The sequence below is a fragment of the Phaethon aethereus genome (assembly GCF_964289735.1).
Source record: "Phaethon aethereus genome assembly, chromosome: 5".
Lineage (NCBI taxonomy): Eukaryota > Metazoa > Chordata > Aves > Phaethontiformes > Phaethontidae > Phaethon > Phaethon aethereus.
In genome coordinates this window covers 6,763,166-6,781,710 of record NC_138579.1, presented here as the reverse complement: position 1 = coordinate 6,781,710, position 18,545 = coordinate 6,763,166, and the positions used below count along the sequence as shown (strand labels likewise).

General features: G+C 52.5%; 1 protein-coding gene across 1 annotated transcript; it reads right to left on the bottom strand.

Moving 5' to 3' along the window:
- Positions 1-5,565: 5,565 nt before the first annotated feature.
- LOC309405975 (inositol 1,4,5-trisphosphate receptor-interacting protein-like 1) lies at positions 5,566-7,612 on the bottom strand (the record flags this gene model as incomplete). Its single annotated transcript, XM_082000956.1, is given in 2 exon segments — positions 5,566-6,834; positions 6,836-7,612. Coding segments are annotated over 2 exon segments (1,890 nt in total). The 5' UTR covers positions 7,457-7,612.
- Positions 7,613-18,545: the final 10,933 nt, after the last annotated feature.

The window sequence follows — 18,545 nt, the reverse complement described above, 5'->3', positions numbered from 1 at the left end:
AATATCCAAGCTAAACTTCCCCGAGTGCAACATGAGGCCGTTTCCTTTCTTCCCATCACTTGATACCTGGGAAAAGAGACCAACACCCACCTCGCCACAACCTCCTTGCAAGTAGTTGTAGAGAGCGATAAGGTCTCCCCTCAGCCTCCTGTTCTCCGCACTAAACAATCCCAGTTCCCTCAGATGCTCCTCATAAGTCTCAAGAACCTCAGAGCCATTGCCCTGATAGTTAAGCACAAAGTCTGCTTGCTCCATTAAAGCTCTGCAAGCACAGTGCTGACCTTCCACAGCTGCACAGGACTTCTGATGCCTGGGCACGACTTGTGGCATTGCCCAAGCCTCACTGCACATAGCAAGCAGGGCAAGCCAGCCAAAGATCAGCATCATTAAGGAGGGCTGATGGCCAGCCAGTTCAGCCCCATTGCTGTCCTCTGGTGGGCGAAGCAGTGCCTGGGCAAGGGGATGTGCTGAGGGATGCTGGCACACAGAAAAGTCACACTGTGGGGAATGGTAGCAATACAAGGGGATGTGCCAGTGAGCCGACTGGGCAGAAGCGCATCCCCACGGGGTGTTACAACAGCTAGAAGACAGCCCAGCTGGGATACGCACAGTACGGTCAGACACTGAAGGAGGGAGGCTGCTTTTGCCCAGGAGCTCACATGGAGAGACCAGAGAGAACAGAGGAAGAACAAGTTGTCCATGTCAGTGCTGAGAGTTGAGTCAATTCCTCGAGTGCAAGGGAGGCAATTCCACATATTTGGAGGACTGGGACCTCTGGGCAGTAACTATGAACCTGACCCGTGACAGCATGATGCAATCACCCGGTGACAGGTATGGGTGGCCAAGGCCGGAAGCGTAGGCAAGATGCATGAGAATTACCAAGAGAATTAGGACTGTGAAAAATCAAAGACCAGGGCAAAAAGCCCTAATGGGGTGTAACTGACAAAGGTGTTGCGGGGGAACAAGAGGACCAGACCATCTCCCTGGCGGCTCCTCCTCAGCACCTGTGGTTTGGGCAGTTTCCAGGGGACAGTGCGGGTGTTTGGGAGCCCAGATGGAACACCAGTCCAGGTGAAACACCAGTCCAGGTGAAACACCAGTCCAGGTGAAGTATGAGAGTGGCCTGAGAAATCTGACACAGAGGAGGGTATCTTCAGTGGTCTTAAAGAAAGGAAGAGCAACCCTGCCAGAGGAAACAAGCCTGCTATATGAGGAAAGGCTGAGAGAACCGCGTTTATTCAGCCTTGAGAAAAGGCGGCTTAGCGGAGACCTTATCACCATGGTCCAGTATTTAAAGGGTGGCTACAAAGAAAATGGAGACTCCCTTTTCACAAGGAGTCGCCTGGAAAAGACAAGGGGTAATGGGTACAAGTTACTTCACCCGGGCAGATTCCAGCTGGACACAAGAGGAAAACTTTTCACATTGGCAACAATCATCCATTGGCATAATGTCCCCAGAGAAGTGTTGGACACTTTTAAGATTTGGCTAGACAAGGTGATGTGCCATCTTGTCTAAACTGTGCTTTTGCCAAGACAGGTTGGACCAGATGATCCTTCACGTCCCTTTCAACCTGGTATTCTATGATTCTATGATTTTTTCCCTTATATCCATCAATATCCCCCTCCCAAAACACAGCAGTTCCTTTAAGTCCACTCAAGTGCTAAGAAAAACCTGCACCAACCCAGGAAGCCCGTAGGAGCTCTGCTGTCGGACTGGGACCGTCCCTCTTGCAACAGGGTCACGAGCAGGGTTTGCAGCAGAGCGTGTGGGAGCTACGGCTGAGAGTAGTTGTGTTTTCCAGAGACACCCTCCGTCTGAAATATGTTCGGCCACTTGGCGGTTCCTTCCTCCCATATGTGAACGCTTCTGGAACGTAACCTTTAAAGCCCTCAGTGTTCAAACAAGGTCTCCTATCCAGCATAGTTACCAGTGCAGTTTTCCTCTTTGGGGACAGAAACTAATTCCAGGGTTAAAGGAGAGGGAGTATCAAAGATGCCCTGGCATATGCCTTGGGCAGGAGGGATGCCACAGGCTGTGATGCTTACTGGCCTCTGCCATAAAGCAGGGGGAAATGAATTACACCACATAAATACAATGCACCTAAATATTGCCAAACTGGGGGCGTGGCACATATCCAGACAGAGGCAGACAGCTCCCACATGCTTGCTCTAGCTACTCCAAGTCGTACATTTCCTGCTAAAGACAATCTAAACCCAAAAGATACAGCTGAAGATACTAAGGACCCATGAAGGATTAATACGATATCATGAGATGACCAAATGTTGCTTGAAAAGTACAGTCCTATCAGAGAGAAAGTAACAGCCAGTAAAGCTGGCCTCGGCCTCCCAAACGCTTAGGAAGATGTCTGAGTTGCCTGTCTCCCTGCCAAATGTCAACTCAATGAAAACAGTCCTCCTGAAGGAGTTTGCAGTAGTGGGAGGAGGGCAGCACCATTACCAGGTGGGGAGTGATACAGGTATTGATAGAACCATAGAACCATAGAATCATACAATCGTAGAATCATAGAATAGTTTGGGTTGGAAGGAACCCTTAAAGGTCCTCTAGTCTAACCCTGCTGCAGTGCGCATTTCTTCCTTAGAGCTAGCCAAAACCTGCCCTCTTTTAGTTTAAAACCATTACCCCTTGTCCTGCCACTACAGGCCCTGCTACAAAGTCTGTCCCCATCTTTCCTATAGGTCCCTTTGAAGTCCTGGAAGGCCACAGTACGGTCTTCCCAGAGCCTTCTCTTCTCCAGAAGAGAAGAACCCCAACTCTCTCAGCCTGTCCTCATACGAGAGCTGTTCCATCCCTCTGGTCATTTTTGTGGCCTCCTCTGGACCCTCTCCAACAGGTCCATAGCTTTCCTGTGCTGAGGGCTCCAGAGCTGGACGCAGCACTGCAGGGGGGGTCTCTCCTGAGCAGAGCAGAGGGGCAGAATCCCCTCCCTCGACCTGCTGGACGCACTGCTTTGGACACAGCCCAGCAGATGACTGGCCTTCTGGGCTGCGAGGGCACATTGCCAGCTCATGTCCAGCTTTTCATCCACCAGCACCCCCAAGTGCTTCTGGGCAGGGCTGCTCTCAACCACTTCCTCCCCCAGCCTGGATTGATTACGGAGCTTATCTCGAGCCAGGGGCAGGACCCTGCACTTTGCCGTGTTGAAACCTCATGAGGTTCACACGGGCCCATTCCTCGAGCTTGTCCAGGTCCCTCTGGATGGCATTCCGTCCCTCCGGTGTGTCAGCTGGACCACTCAGCTTGGTGTCATCTGCAAACGTGCTGAAGGGTGCGCTCGATCCCACTGTCGATGTCATTGATGAAGATATTAAAGAGTACTAGTCCTAGTATGGACCCCTGAGGGACACCACTTGTCACCAATCTCCATCTGGATGTTCAGCCGTTGACCACCACCCTCTGGGTGTGACCATCCAAGCAACTCCTCAACCACCAAACAGTCCACCCATCAAATCCATCTCTCTCCAATTTAGACAGAAGGATGTTGTGGGGGGCCTTGTCAAAGGCCTTGCAGAAGTCCAGATAGACAACGTCACTAGCTCTTCCCTTGTCCACTGATGTGGTCAGCTCCATCACAGAAGACCACTAGGTTGGTCAGGCAGGACTTGCCCTTGGTGAAGCCATGCTGGCTGTCTCGAATGACCTCCCGGTCCTCCACGTGCCTTAGCATAGCTTCTAGGAGGATCTGTTCCCAGGCACAGAGGTGAAGCTGGCTGATTAGTAGTTCCCAGGGTCCTCCTTGGTACCGGTTTTAAAAATGTCACCCTTTGCCCAGTCTCCAGGGACTTCACCTGACTGCCATGGCTTTTGAAATTTTGTGAAGACCAGCAACTGTATCAGTCAATTCCCTCAGGGCTCTGGGATGCATCTCATCGGGTCCCATAGACCTGTGTATGTTCAGGTTCTGCAGGTGGTCTCGAACCTCATCTTCTCTTACTATGGGAGGGACTTTGCTCCTCCAGTCCCCGTCTTGCTGGCCTTCCACTCAGGAGGTGCGGGAGGAGACAATGCTAGTGAAGACTGAAGCAAAGAAGATATTGAGTACCTCAGCCTTCTCCTCAACCGTTGTTACCAGTGATTATTCGATATTTACTCAGCACATCCTTAGGGTGGTGGAAGAAGCACAACATGTTCTCCACCAGCTGCTCCCTCTTGCAGGTACACTCCAGCTCCATGCGGATGCAGGAGCCTCTCACGACATGATCATCCTCAAGGGATCTCCGACCTTCAAAGGCTGGCTGCAGCACCAGGAAGAAATCACTCAAGAATAGCAATCTGAAAACATGGAGGAAGTCACCAGCAGCTCCTCGGCCACCCACTGCCTGGAGGCGAGGTTCTGCACTGGCCACTGGATGCACTTTGCAAAAACCATCCCCAAATTGCTGTCATCATAAGGATCTTCTCAACTTTCTTCCTCCTCCTGCCCATCACTGACTCCTCTGCTTCCTCCTCCTCTTCTTCCTCCATCTCCATGACAGTGCTGGAGCTCTCTTCCTCACGGCTCCTTTTCTTGAGCTGCCAGCAGAGCCCAAAGACCAGGACAAGGACTAGAGGAAAGTCCCATTCCTGTCACTGCTGCAAGGCATCAAAGAGCAGAGCTCCCCAGGACACGCTGCTCCGCTCCAGGGCCCTTTTCTCCATCTGCTGCGCTGCACGAGTCATATTCTGTCATGCACAGTTGTGGAGGGTGACACATTATTGCACTTGCCCCGACGTAGGAGCATGGACCAGTGGTGGAGCCTTAATTGCAGAATCAGTGAAATCAGAGCCCACCGCAGCAGCTCTTCTGCAAAATGCTCCCTGACTCTGTGGCAGCTGAGCAGTCAGCACCCTCTGCCCATGTTCCCTGACAAAGTGATGCACAGACACTCACAGACACAGCGTTTGTTCAAACACACCATTTATTGTCAACTTTGCACAGGGTAAAGTCCAGAGAAGGAATGGGCTCTCAAAGAGAGAGGGCGGTCGCTGTGCAGCTGGTACCTGGAGTCTCTGTTGCAAGGCTCCTCGCAACAGCCTCTTCAGCTGCATCAAGTCTGATTCCCCAGAGTGTGCTTTTGCTGTGGCGGAAAGCTTGCAGCGGCAATCCCAATGCTAAGTGAATAGCGTCTTCTCCATGTCCTGCGTGCTTAGTTCTGAGGGACCACCTCCCCGCGCAGTGTCAAGATGGGTAGATTGTCCACCCGGCACCCAGTGAACAGAAAGAGGCACATCAGCAGTGCCTCTTGCTTGGGCTCTGCACAGCTGGAGGTGCCAGCAAGAATTTCTGGGTCTATGTGACATCGTCAACATCACCGTGACGGTGCAAGGGGAAAGCAGGGCGGAAGCCATCTTTGTAGCCATCGTAGACATCACCAGCTGCTGTGCTGTGGAGACTGTTGAGAGGAGAATGCCACCGCTCTTGGCACAGGGCTGCTGTGCAGGGTTTTCCCTTCCCTTTCTGTGTCCTGCATTTTCCCCTCTTCTTCCTTCTGTATGAGGTGGTCGTCTGACGTCAGCTGTGTCCCCCACAAACACAGCTCGGTGCATAAAGGCCTCTCTCAGCATCCCTAGATCAGCAGTCTTGTGAGCCGATCTTGCAGCTCATCGAACTCATGCAGTGCTTTGGCATGGGCGGCTGGATCCCGCACCAGGTGCTGGAAGAGGTTGAGTGGCTCGGCTACTTGGAAGTCTGGGGGCAAATCGATCTCCTCAGGCACATTCTCATTTCCAAAGAAGAAGTGGTTGAGGCTTTTTTCCTCCAGGCAGCAGCGCAGGTACCGCATGATATCCTCCAGCCGCAGCAGGAAATCCTTCCTGCGCCAGCCTGACAGGGGTATGGTGGTCTGGAGGTGCATCACAGCTGTCTTCAAGGTATAGGTGGAAAAGCCTGTGCCCACCAGGATGCGGGCACAGAGTTGCAGGCATTTGAGGTGGAAGCTGTCATGTGGGGCCTGCCTGGCCACATGCCTGAAGAACTTCACCTCTGCCACAGCATAGCTCACTGACCACATCGTGCTTGGGGTGAAGATGGTCTCTGTAGTCTGGCTGCTTAGGAAGATGTCTGAGTCTCCTTGCTGCACCCCAAACATCATCTCAATGAAGAGGGTTCTCCTGGAGGCATTTGTCAGCTGGAGCTTGCAGGAGCAGCTGGAGGGCAGCACCTTCATATTGTAGTGACATGACTGAGGCACCACCTCCCAGGCTAACCTCTCGAGATTCTGGAACCAGTGGGCAGTTTTCTGCACATCTAGGTAGGGGCCAGTGCAGAGGGTGTCTAGGAGGCTGACACCCTGATTTCTCCTCAGCTCCTCCTCAGGCTGGTGGAGGAAGCACAGCATATCTATCCGCTCCCTCGTGCAGGTGCACTCCAGCTCCACGCGGAGCCTGGAGTTCCTCACTGGCCTCTCCTCCACAGTGCCCATCTCCAGGTGGAAGACGTGCCCACGGGGGGGCTGCAGGGGCACAAGCAGGCGGTAAACAGCATCATCCTCACGAGGACTCCAACCTTCAAAGGTGCTGCCCACCCCGATGGCTGGTTGCAGCACCGGGAAGAAAGTATTTGACGAGGGCACTAGAAAGACATGGAAGAGGTCACCCACCAGCTCCTCCACTACCCGCCTCCTGTAGACCAGGTTCTGCACTGGCCACTTGATGCGCTTTGCAAAAATCCTGCCCAGATCCCTTTCATTATCAGGATCTTCTCCCTCACTTTCTTCCTGCTCCTGCTCCTCTTCCTCCTCCTGCTCTGTGCTACTGCTGGCGCTCTCCTCTTCGCTGCTGCTCTCTGCCTCAGGCCTCCTTTTCCTGAGCCACCAGCAGAACCCAAAGAGCAGGACCCAGGACACCAGCAACTGCCCAGAATTGCCACTGCTGCACGGCAGCAAAGAGCGGGGCTCCCCAGGCCAAGCCGCTCTGCTCCTGGGTGCTCTGCTCCTGCTGGGTGCTCTGCTCCAGCTCCTGCAGCAGCCGAGCCATCTCCTGGCTCAGCTGCTCCGCACGCTGCTGCATGCGCTCGCACGTGCCCTCATCCGGCTCATCACCCACCAGCTGCGGATGCTGGATGATGATTTGCATCACCACAGTGAATAATTTTGTGGCAGCCATGGCCTGCAGGAGGAGGGAGAGAAGGGGCTGAGTGAGATGAGGAGGGAGGGAGCTGGCGGTGGGGGAGCGGGGACGTGGGCCGCAGGGAGCTGGGGGCAGGTAGCAGAGGGGGCGAGGCAGCTGGGAGGCAGCGAGGCCTGCGCCCAGCCCTGGCAGCGGCGGCACCGTGCCCTGCCCAAGGTGCTTCCGCGAGCGGCTGGGCCCTCGGTGCATGCTGAGAACCCACCACCCAGGGGACAGCGATCCTGCCCCAGCCCTCGTCCAGCCCAGCCTGCCCCCGTGTGCGCACTCACCGCTGGCCCAGGCCGCATTGGGGCAGGGCTGCCTGCTGGCGCCCTTTATAACCGCCCCCATTGTGACACATCCCCTGTGCTGTCACAGGCATCAGTACGCATCACAGGCACGCCCGCCGGCCAGCCCCGCCCTTCGGCCCCACCCTGGCTCAGCCACTCACAGCTGCCCCCTTGTACTGCTTAAGGCTGGGCTAGAGTTTGTTTTCTTCACAGCAGCTTGCATGGTGCCACAGTTTGCTTTTAAGATCTTCTGCCTGCCAACAGCACTCTCTTCATCACAGAATATCCTGAGCTGGAAGGGACCCACGAGGATCACCGAGTCCCAGCCCTGACTCCAAACCGCACAACCTTCAGGGTAAATCCCAGAATCCTAGAATGATTCAGCTTGGCCAAGACCCTGAAGATCATCGAGTCCAACCGCAAAGCTAAGACTGCCAACTCCACCACTAAACCACATCCCTAGGCGCCACATCTACACACCCTTTGAATACCTCCGGGCATGGTGCCTCAACCACTTCCCTTGGCAGCCTGTTCCAATGCTTGACACCCCTTTTGGTGATCAAGTTCTTCCTAATATCCAATGTAAACTTCCCCGGGTGCAACGTGAGGCCCTTTCCTCTCTTCCTTTCACTTGTTACCTGGGAAAAGAGACCGACACTCACCTTGCCACAACCTCCTTGCAGGTAGTTGTAGAGAGTCATAAGGTCTCCCCTCAGCCTCCTGTTCTCTGCACTAAACAATCGCAGTTCCCTCAGATGCTCCTCAAAAGCCTCTAGAACCTTCAGCAGCTTTGCTGCTTTTCTTGCGACGCGCTCCAGAACCTCAGTGTCTTTCCTGCAGTGAGGAGCCCCAAACCAAACACACTATTCGAGGTGTGGTCTCACCAGTGCCAAGTAGAGTGGGACGATGACCTCCCGAGTCCTGCTGACCACACATTTCTGATACAAACCAGCATGAGATTGGCCTTCTTGGCCACCTGAGCACACTGCTGGCTGTCAACAGGACCTCCAGGTCCTTTCCTGCCAGGCAGCTTTCCAGACACTCTTCCCAAAGCCTACAGTGTTGCATAGGCTTGTTATGGCCCAGGTGCAGGACCCAGCACATAGCCTTGTTCAATCTCGTGCAGTTGGCCTCAGCCCATTGATCCAGCCTGTCAAGATCCCTTAGTAGAGCCTTCCTACCCTCAAGCAGATCAACATCTCCTGCCCAACTTGGTGCACTCGATCCCCTCATCCAGATCATTGATAAGGATCTTAAACAGAACTGGGCCCAATACTGAGCCCTGAGGAACACCACTTGTGACTGGCCAGCAACTACAGTTAACTCCATTCACCACAACTCTATCCCATATGTCTAAGAGCATTGTCCAATTGCTTCTTGAATGCCAACAGGCTTTGGGCAATTACCGTTTCCTAGGGGGACCTTGTTCCACTACTTGACCACCCTCTCTGTGAGGAGTGTTTTCCTAATATCCAATCTGAACATCTCTTGACACAGCTTTAAGCCATTCCTTTGTGTCCTTTCACCAGGCCCTAGAGAGGAGAGATTGGCACCACCCTCTCTGCTCCCCTTCCTGAGGAAGTTGTAGACAGCAATGAGGTCACCCCTCAGTCTCCTCTCCTCCAAGCTCAACAAACCCAGCGTCCTCAGCTGCGCCTTATAAGGACATGCCCGCTAGTCCTTTCACCATCTCTGCTGCATCATCTCCTTTGAACACATCCTAGCACTTTTATAGCCTGCTTCTCACATGGAGGCCAAAGCTGTGCACAGCACTCGAACTGAGGCTGCCCCAGTACTGATTATGGTCGGTCAGTCCCTTCTTTTGACTGGCAAGCTATATTGTGCCTAATGCAGCCCAGGAGAGGGCTGGCCCTTTTGGACAGCCGGGCATGCTCCTGACTCCTATTGAGCTTCCCATCAACCAAAACCCCCCCAGCCCTTTCCAAAGGCTATACACTTTTGTTGGCTGCCTGCGTTCCCAAAGGAGAGTCCTGGTCAGCCAAACCAGCCTTCTGCCCCTCTTGCTTGCTTGCAATAAACTGGAAATGCCCACGCTTGTTACTCTTAAGTAATAGCTCTTAAAAAGTGAACAGCATTATGGACACCAATACCCTCAAAAGCAGATTCCCAGGGGAGCTCACAATCTGGCTCCTTGAGCAGCCACAAGTCTGCTCTCCCAGAGTCCAGGCTAGTAGCTCTGCAGGCAGATTTTCCCATATCACCAAAGATTTTAAACGCAACCATTGCTTGACCACTGTGGCCATGACAGCCATCAATCATCACTTCACCCACAAGACCACCTCTGTGTACAAACAAGAGGTTGAGGAAGGCACCTTTCATAGTCGGCTCCTCTAGTACCCATCTCAAAAAGAAATCTTCAACATTGGCTTCCGGAACTTCCTGGGACTCTTGAGCATGTCTGCTCTATGACGGTCCCAGTTAGCAGCTGGGAAGTTAAAGTCGTCCATAACGATGACATAGGAAAACTGATTGAGAGGTTTCCCTTGATTCCTTGTAGAATCATACCGGGGTGTCATCATCCTGGCTGGGTGATCCATAGCAGACTCCTGCAAGAACACCCGCTTTGTTAGCTTTTCCCCTAATCTTTATGCAGAGGCTCTCCACTGTGTCACCCTCAGCTGCAAGCTCTGTACAGTCCAAACCCTCCTCACTTGCCCTGCCTCTCTCTCCTGAAGAGCCTATGACCGTCCATCACAGCACTCCAGTCATAGGACTCTTCCCAACAAGTCTCACATGCCAATGATGTCGTAGCTCTGGGACTGAGCCAAGGCCTCTAGTTCCTCCTGTCTATTCCTCACACCGCGTGCATTAGTCTACAAACACTTCAAATGCGCTCCGGACTACTCAGTACATCCTTGAGCAGAGTGAAAGTTCTCACTAGCACACTGTCCCTCAAACATTGTCACGCCGCCCCATAGCTTATCGCTGGTAAGCCTGATTTTATCCCTTCCCCCCTTCAAACCTGGTTTAAAGCTCTTTCCATCAACCCCACTAATTTCTGAGCAAAGATAGTTTTCCCCCCTTGAGAAGGGTGAATCTCGTCAGGCCTCAGCAGGCCTGGTGTCACGTAGACCATGCCATGACTGAAAATCACAACTTCTGCCGGTCAAGAAGTTGCGCCGGCCTGTTTCCTTCCCCGTCATTCCCTACAACTGGGAGGACAGAGGAGAATACTGCCTGCACTCCTGATCCCTTTACCGATCTCCCCGAGGCCTCAAGTCTCTTTTGATTGCCCTTGGGCTTCTCATCACGACTTCGTTGGTACCCACTGGAAAAAGCAAGAGCGGCTAATGATGTGAGGGCCGTACGAGGCTAGGAAGTTTCCTGGTAACGCCTCCAACCCGAGCCCCAGGGAGGCAGAACGCTTCCCAAATAGGCAGGTGTGCTCAGCAGTCCAGGGGAGAAGGCAAGGAATTCTTTCTTTTGCTTTGCCTGGGCATGTAACTTTTGCTTTACCTCCTGAACTGTCCCCTCTCAACTCACAAATTTTCCCACTTTTACTGGGGGAAGTGACTGAGAGGCTGTGTGCTGCCAAGCTGCCTACTGGGATTAAGCCACAACCCCTGGGAAGCCAAAGCCCAGTGCACCGTGAAACCAGAGCCCACTGCATCATGACTGGCAAACTGTCAACAACGGATGTGGAGAAGGCTGAGGTACTGAACGACTGCGTTGCCTCAGTCTTCACTGGCACTGTGTCTTCCCACACCTCTCAAGGGGCTGGCCTGCAAGACGTGTACTGGAGGAGCAAAGTCCCTCCCACTGTCTGAGAAGATCAGGTTTGAGACCACCTGAGGAACCTGAACATGCGCAAGTCTATGGGACCTGATGAGATGCATCCCAGAGCCCTGCAGGAATTTGCTGATGTAGTGGCCAAGCCACTCTCCATGGTATCTGAGAAGTCCTGGCAGTCAGGTGAAATCCCTGGAGACTGGGCAAAGGGTGACATTGCACCCATTTTTAAAACCGGTACCAAGGAGGACCCTGGGAACTACCAATCAGCCAGCTTCACCTCTGTGCCTGGGAAGATCAGGGAACAGATCCTCCTAGAAGCTATGCTAAGGCACGTGGAGGACCGGGAGGTCATTCGAGACAGCCAGCATGGCTTCACCAAGGGCAAGTCCTGCCTGACCAACCTAGTGGTCTTCTATGATGGAGCTGACCACATCAGTGGACAAGGGAAGAGCTAGAGACGTCGTCTATCTGGACTTCTGCAAGGCCTTTGACAAGGCCCCCCACAACATCCTTCTCTCTAAATTGGAGGGAGATGGATTTGATGGGTTGAATGGCCACAGCCAGAGGGCAGCTGTCATCAGCTCAATGTCCAGATGGAGATCGGTGACAAGTGGTGTCCCTCATACTGGGACCAGTACTCTTTAATATCTTCATCAATGACATTGACCGTGGGATCAAGCACACCCTCAGCAAGTTTGCAGATGGTGGTGCATGGTGCAGTTGATGCACCTGAAGGACAGGATGACATGCAGAAGGACCTGGACAAGCTTGAGGAATGGGCCCGTGTGAACCTCACGAGGTTCAACAAGGCCAAGTGCAGGGTCCTGCACCTGGCTCGAGACAAGCTCCAGTATCAATTCAGGCTGCGGGAGAAAGGAATTGAGAGCAGCTCTGCCCAGAAGGATGTGGGGGTACTGGTGAATGAAAAGCTGGACATGAGCCAGCAATGTGTCCTTGCAGCCCAGAAGGCCAATTGTCTCCTGGGGGGCCTATAGGAAAGATGGGGAGAGACTTTTTAGCAGGGCCTGTAGCGATAGGACAAAGGGTAATCGTTTTAAACTAAAAGAGGGCACATATTGACTGGATCTAAGGAAGAAATGTTTCACAACGAGGGTGGTGCAACAATGGCACGAGTTGCCTAGAGAGGTGGTAGATGCCCCATCCCTGGACACATTCCAGGTCAGGCTGGATGAAGCTCTGAGCAATGTGACCTAGTTGATGATGTCCCTGCTCACTTGGACTTGGACTAGATGACATTTAAAGGTTCCTTCCAACCCAAAGATTCTGGGATGATTCTATGCATCAGCTCTTCTGCCAAATGCTTACTGACTCTGTGGCAGCTGAGCAGTCAGCACCCTCTGCCCACATGCCCTGACAAAGCGATGCACGCGTGCTCACGGACACAGTGCTTGTTTGTTAAACAAGAGATTAATTGACATCTTTGCACAGGGTAAAACTCCCAAAGGAATGGAGTCTCTTGAAGAGGGCAGATGGGCACTGTGCCAGGTGGTAACTGGAATCTCTGTTACAAGGCTCCTTGCAATGGCCCCTTCAGCTGCATTGGGCCCCACGCCCCAGAGTGTGCTTTTGCTGCAGAGGAAAGATGTGGCAGCAATTCCCACAGCAATTCCGACTGAGCAGCGAGCTCTCCGTGTCCAGCGCGCTCAGTTCTGCAGTCACCAGCAGAACCAAGAGAGCAGGAGCAGGACTCCAGCAACTGCCCAGAATTGCCAGTCCTGCATGGCAGCAAAGAGCAGGACTCGCCAGGGAAGGCCACTCAGCCTCTGGAGCATGATGATGATTTGTATGACCAAGTCAAAGAATATTGGGCCATCCATGGCCTGAAGAAGGAGGGAGAGAAGGGGCTGAGTGAGATGAGGAGGGAGGGAGCTGGCGGTGGGGGAGCGGGGACGTGGGCCGCAGGGAGCTGGGGGCAGGTAGCAGAGGGGGCGAGGCAGCTGGGAGGCAGCGAGGCCTGCGCCCAGCCCTGGCAGTGGCAGCACCGTGCCCTGCCCAAGGCGCTGCAGCGAGCGGCTGGGCCCTCGGTGCAGTCTGAGAACCCACCACCCGGGGGACAGCGATCCTGCCCCGGCCCTCGTCCAGCCCAGCCTGCTCCCGCGTGCGCACTCACCGCTGGCCCAGGCCGCACTGGGGCAGGGCTGCCTGCTGGCGCCCTTTATAACCGCCCCCATTGTGACACGTCCCCTGTGCTGTCACAGGCGCCAGCGCGCATCACAGGCACGCCCGCCGGCCAGCCCCGCCCTTCGGACCCACCTTGGCTCAGCCACTCACAGCTGCCCCCTTGTACTGCTTAAGGCTGGGCTAGAGTTTGTTTTCTTCACAGCAGCTTGCATGGTGCCACAGTTTGCATTTAAGATCTTCTGCCTGCCAACAGCACTCTCTTCATCACAGAATATCCTGAGCTGGAAGGGACCCACGAGGATCATCGAGTCCCAGCCCTGACTCCACACCGCACAACCTTCAGGGTAAATCCCAGAATCCTAGAATGATTCAGCTTGGCCAAGACCCTGAAGATCATCGAGTCCAACCGCAAAGCTAAGACTGCCAACTCCACCACTAAACCATGTCTCTAAGCGCCACATCTACACACTCTTTGAATACCTCCGGTCATGGTGCCTCAACCACTTCCCTTGGCAGCCTGTTCCAATGCTTGACACCCCTTTTGGTGATGAAGATTTTCCTAATTCTAAGATTCTTGCTTCTGAGTTCGTGGGACTCATCGAGAGGGCTTTAAACTAGATTCGAGGGGGAAAGGGGGTAAAATCAGGCTCACTAGAGATGAGCCTTAGGGTGGCATGCCGATGTTGGGGGTGAAATCGATAGCCCAGCTCAAGTGTAGCTACACCAATGCACGCAGCATGGGCAGCAAACAGGAGCAGCTGGAAGCCATTGTGCAGCAGGACAACTATGACTTGATTGCCATCACAGAAACATGGTGGGATGACTTTCATGACTGGAGTGCTGCAATAGATGGCTATGAGCTCTTCAGAAGGGATAGGCATGGAAGGAGAGGCGGTGGGGTGGCTCTGTTAGGAAGTGTTTTGATGGTATAGAAATCAATGATTGTGATGACCAAGTCGAGTGCTTATGGGTAAGGATGAGGGCAGAAGCACACACAGCAGATATCCTACTGGGAGTCTGTTATAGACCACCCAAGGAGGATGAAGAGGCAGATGACGCATTCTGCAAGTGACTGGCAGAAGCCTCACAACTGCTAGCCCTTGATCTTGTAATAAACTTAGGATATTAGGAAAACATTCTTCACGGAGAGGGTGGTCAAGCAGTGGAACAAGGTCCTCCTAGGAAATGGTCATTACCCAGAGCCTGTTGGCATTCAAGAAGCAATTGGACAATGCTCTTAGACATATGGGATAGAGTTGTGGTGAATGGAGTTAACTGTAGTTGCTGGCCAGTCACAAGTGGTGTTCCTCAGGGCTCAGTATTGGGGCCAGTTCTGTTTAAGATCCTTATCAATGATCTGGATGAGGGGATTGAGTGCACTAAGTTGGGCAGGAGTTGTTGATCTGCTTGAGGGTAGGAAGGCTCTACTAAGGGATCTTGACAGGCTGGATCAATGAGCTGAGGCCAGCTGCACGAGACTGAACAAGGCTAAGTGCTGGGTCCTGCACCTGGGCCATAACAAGCCTATGCAACACTGTAGGCTTTGGGAAGAGTGTCTGGAAAGCTGCCTGGCAGGAAAGGACCTGGGGGTGTTGTTGATGGCCGGCAGTGTGCTCAGGTGGCCAAGAAGGCCAATCTCATGCTGGTTTGTATCAGAAATGTGTGGCCAGCAGGACTCGGGAAGTCATCGTCCCACTCTACTTGGCACTGGTGAGCCCACACCTCGAATAATGTGTTTGGTTTGGGGTTCCTCACTGCAGGAAAGACACTGAGATTCTGGAGCGCGTCCCAAGAAAAACAGCAAAGCTGATGAAGGTACTAGAGGCTTTTGAGGAGCATCTGAGGGAAAAAGGATTGTTTAGTCCAGAGAACAGGAGGCTGAGGGGAGACCTTATGACTCTCTACAACTACCTGCAAGGAGGTTGTGGCAAGGTGAGTGTCGGTCTCTTTTCCCAGGTAACAAGTGAAAGGAAGAGAGGAAAGGGCCTCACGTTGCACCCAGGGAAGTTTACATTGGATATTAGGAGAAACTTGATCACCAAAAGGGGTGTCAAGCATTGGAACAGGCTGCCTAGGGAAGTGGGTGAGGCACCATACCCAGAGGTATTCAAAGGGTGAAGTGTCTATAGGCTGTTAATAAAATAAGACCTTTTACGTTCTTTTCAAAGTCACAAAACACAAACATACGCAGATGCTTTGGGCCAAAGAAGAGAGCTGAAAATCTGTCTGGCAGTGAGAATTTAGCTGAAATGAGGAGGAGGGCTCCTATCTCACCACCCTGGGGGAAGAGTGCTGCATTTGTTCAGCCAACAGTGCTGTGTCTGGAGATAATGGGAAAGTCAGGACTGGGTCTCCAGAGCTCCTGGTTTAGAGGGTGGAGACTGGGGGAACGAACATTACATTTTGTTAGAAAACCACTAGTGTTTTTACAGCACAGCTTTAATAAAGCTAATTTATGTCTGACTGAAAATGAAATACCTTACAACCCTGCACTTAGCGTTTGCTTAGTGGCATATACTGTGTCTGACCCACAGCTGGATTCACGATGTGTCCAGAAAGACTCATGCCTGTGAGACACGGAGAAACATGCGGCAATCTGAGGAGCAAATTCCTGGCTGGCACAGTTGGGCAGCCACCCTCTGAAGCCACCAGCTCAGGCTGGCTGGAAGCAAGCTTCAGGCACTCGGGGGTTAGATTTCTGACAAAGGGCAGAGTAAGAACTGAATGCTGAACTCAGGTGTTGATGCTCTGGGCCATTGCAGTCGTGCAAAGGACCTCCCATGTGGGGGAAGGGTTTCTTCACAAAAACAGGCGGTGCACAGCAAGCTCTATCCCAGGTCGACACCTGCACTGCCAGCATGGCACAGAAGAGAGACAGAGGAAAAAATCAAAGCAAGCTGGAATTAAGTCAGGAATATCCCATCAAAAGGGTTCTCTCTGGAAGAGATAGTTCTCAAAAAAAAAAAATCTTCCTTTTGCTAAGATATCATAGAATCACAGAATGGTTTGGGTTGGAAGGGACCTTTAAAGACAATCTACTCCAACCCCCTGCAGTGAGAAGGGACATCATCAACTAGAGCAGGTTGCTTAGAGCCCCGTCCAACCTGACCTGCAGTGTTTCCAGGGAGGAGGCATCTACCACCTCTCTGGGCAACCTGGGCCAGTGTTTCACCACCTTCATTTTAAGAAATGTCTTCCTTAGATCTAGTCTACATCTACGCTCTTTTAGTTTAAAGCTATTACCCCTTTGCCCTATTGCAACAGGCCCTGCTAAGAAGTCTGTCCCCATCTTTCTTATAAGCCCCCTTTATGTACTGGAAGGCTGCACTAAGGTCTCCCCGGAGCCTTCTCTTCTCCGGGCTGAACAAGCCCAACTCTCTCAGCCTGTCCTTGCCTGTCCTCTCTGAACAGCCTGTAGCCATGGACAGCCACAGTCCAGTCATGGGATTCGTCCCACCATGTTTCAGTAATGGCAACCAGGGCATAGTTTTCAAGCATCACAGTGGCTTCTACCTCCTGTTTGTTGCCCATGCTGCGTGCATTGGTGTAGAGGCCATGTCACCCTCTTCGAAGAACACTCCTCAGTTCCTTTGAGGTCTTTTGCTGATGCAACAGGCTGAGGGGCCTTGCTAGCACGCCGTCCCTCTAACCTTGGTGTGTCACCCCACAGCTTGTCATGGGTAAGCCTGATATTGTCCCCTTCCCCCTTCAAGTGTAGTGTAAAGCCCTGTCAATAAACCCCAATAGCTTGTGAGCAAAGACCCTCTTCCCCCTTTGAGAAATGTTAATCCCATCTGATGCCAGCAAGCTAGGTGCCATGTAGGCTGTTCCATTATCAAAAAACCCAAAATTGTGGCAATGGCACCAGTCATGGAGCCGTGTATTTGTTGGGATCACTCTGCACGGCTTGACCTTAAGGAGAAGGAGCTGCAGCATTGAGAAGCTGGTAAACAGCTGGATATCTGCAGGGCTCGGCCTTGAGGAGAGGGAGCTGTGGCATTGGGAAGCTGGTAAACAGCTGGACATCTGCAGGGCTCGGCCTTGAGGAGAAGGAGCTGTGGTAAACAGCTAAGAAGAAGCAAGAAAAACAGGGACACCTGCAAGCAGCAATCCTGACTCTGTGAGGGGCACGTGGACAGCGCGTGATATCTTGTATATAGCCAATTACAATAATGTGTATAACAAGCTGTAACCAATCATGAGTGTGTGCGCAGTGACTAAGCGAAAATTATGATATATATTGGAGTCAGACAAGACAATAAACAGCATTGACCTGATCATATTGGTCGTACGCGTTGTGTCCGAGACTTCTGTGTCAGGTGGCGCCCGAACAGGGACCCTCTCGTCGATGCTTCCCGGAGCAGAAGAGACAGCAAGGGGGGTGCGGAAGCCAGCCGTAGCAGGCACTGCCCCGGTGCCTGGAAGTCGCTAGCGCAACCGGAGAAACTGTTGGAATCTTGAGGTGAGCGGCTGGGGAGGAGATGGGGTCCACGCTAACAAAAGAGGAAGAAGCAGTGGTTAAGCTCCTCCAACTAATCCTCTCTAAGAGAGGTGTACAGTATGAGGAAGCCGGCCTAAAAAGATTATTGGTATGGGCGCGGCAAAAAGCACTAATTCCCTCTGTAAATGAGGCTTTTGAGATCCCGATTTGGGAAGGAATTGGTGCAACACTGAAGAATCAAGTCAGCACAGGCAACAAAGACAGTATAAAATTTATGACGCTCTGGAGGTTGATCCTAGAGACATTAAAAGAACTAAAGGCAGAACACATCGCATGAAGAAGGGGCGATGGTCAGACTCCTGCCGCATATGCTCTCTAAGAGAGGACTGAAATATGATGAATATACACTTAGAAGGCTTCTAATTTGGTGCCAAAAAGGGTACCCCCCCGATGCGTCTGTGGCCTTTAAGGCAGAGACGTGGGAGGAGATAGGAAAAATGTTATAGGAACATATTGGGAATGGAGATAAAACCACCGCAGAGTTAGTGACGGCATGGAAGTTGATGTTAACCACATTAAAAGCCTTAAAGGCAGAGAGAAAAGCTGCAGCTGATATGGAGGAGGCTGTTAAACCGTCTTCAACCAATCCCTTTTTAACTGAGTCTGAGGGTCCAGGACCTTCAGCAACTCCGACTGCACCTCCTGAGGTGCCAGATGCACTGAGTGAACCGGCTGCATAGATAAGTCAGAGAAACAGATCTACGATGATGTATGTGAGGGCAAGATGGGACAGCGTTGCCCAGAACAATGTACT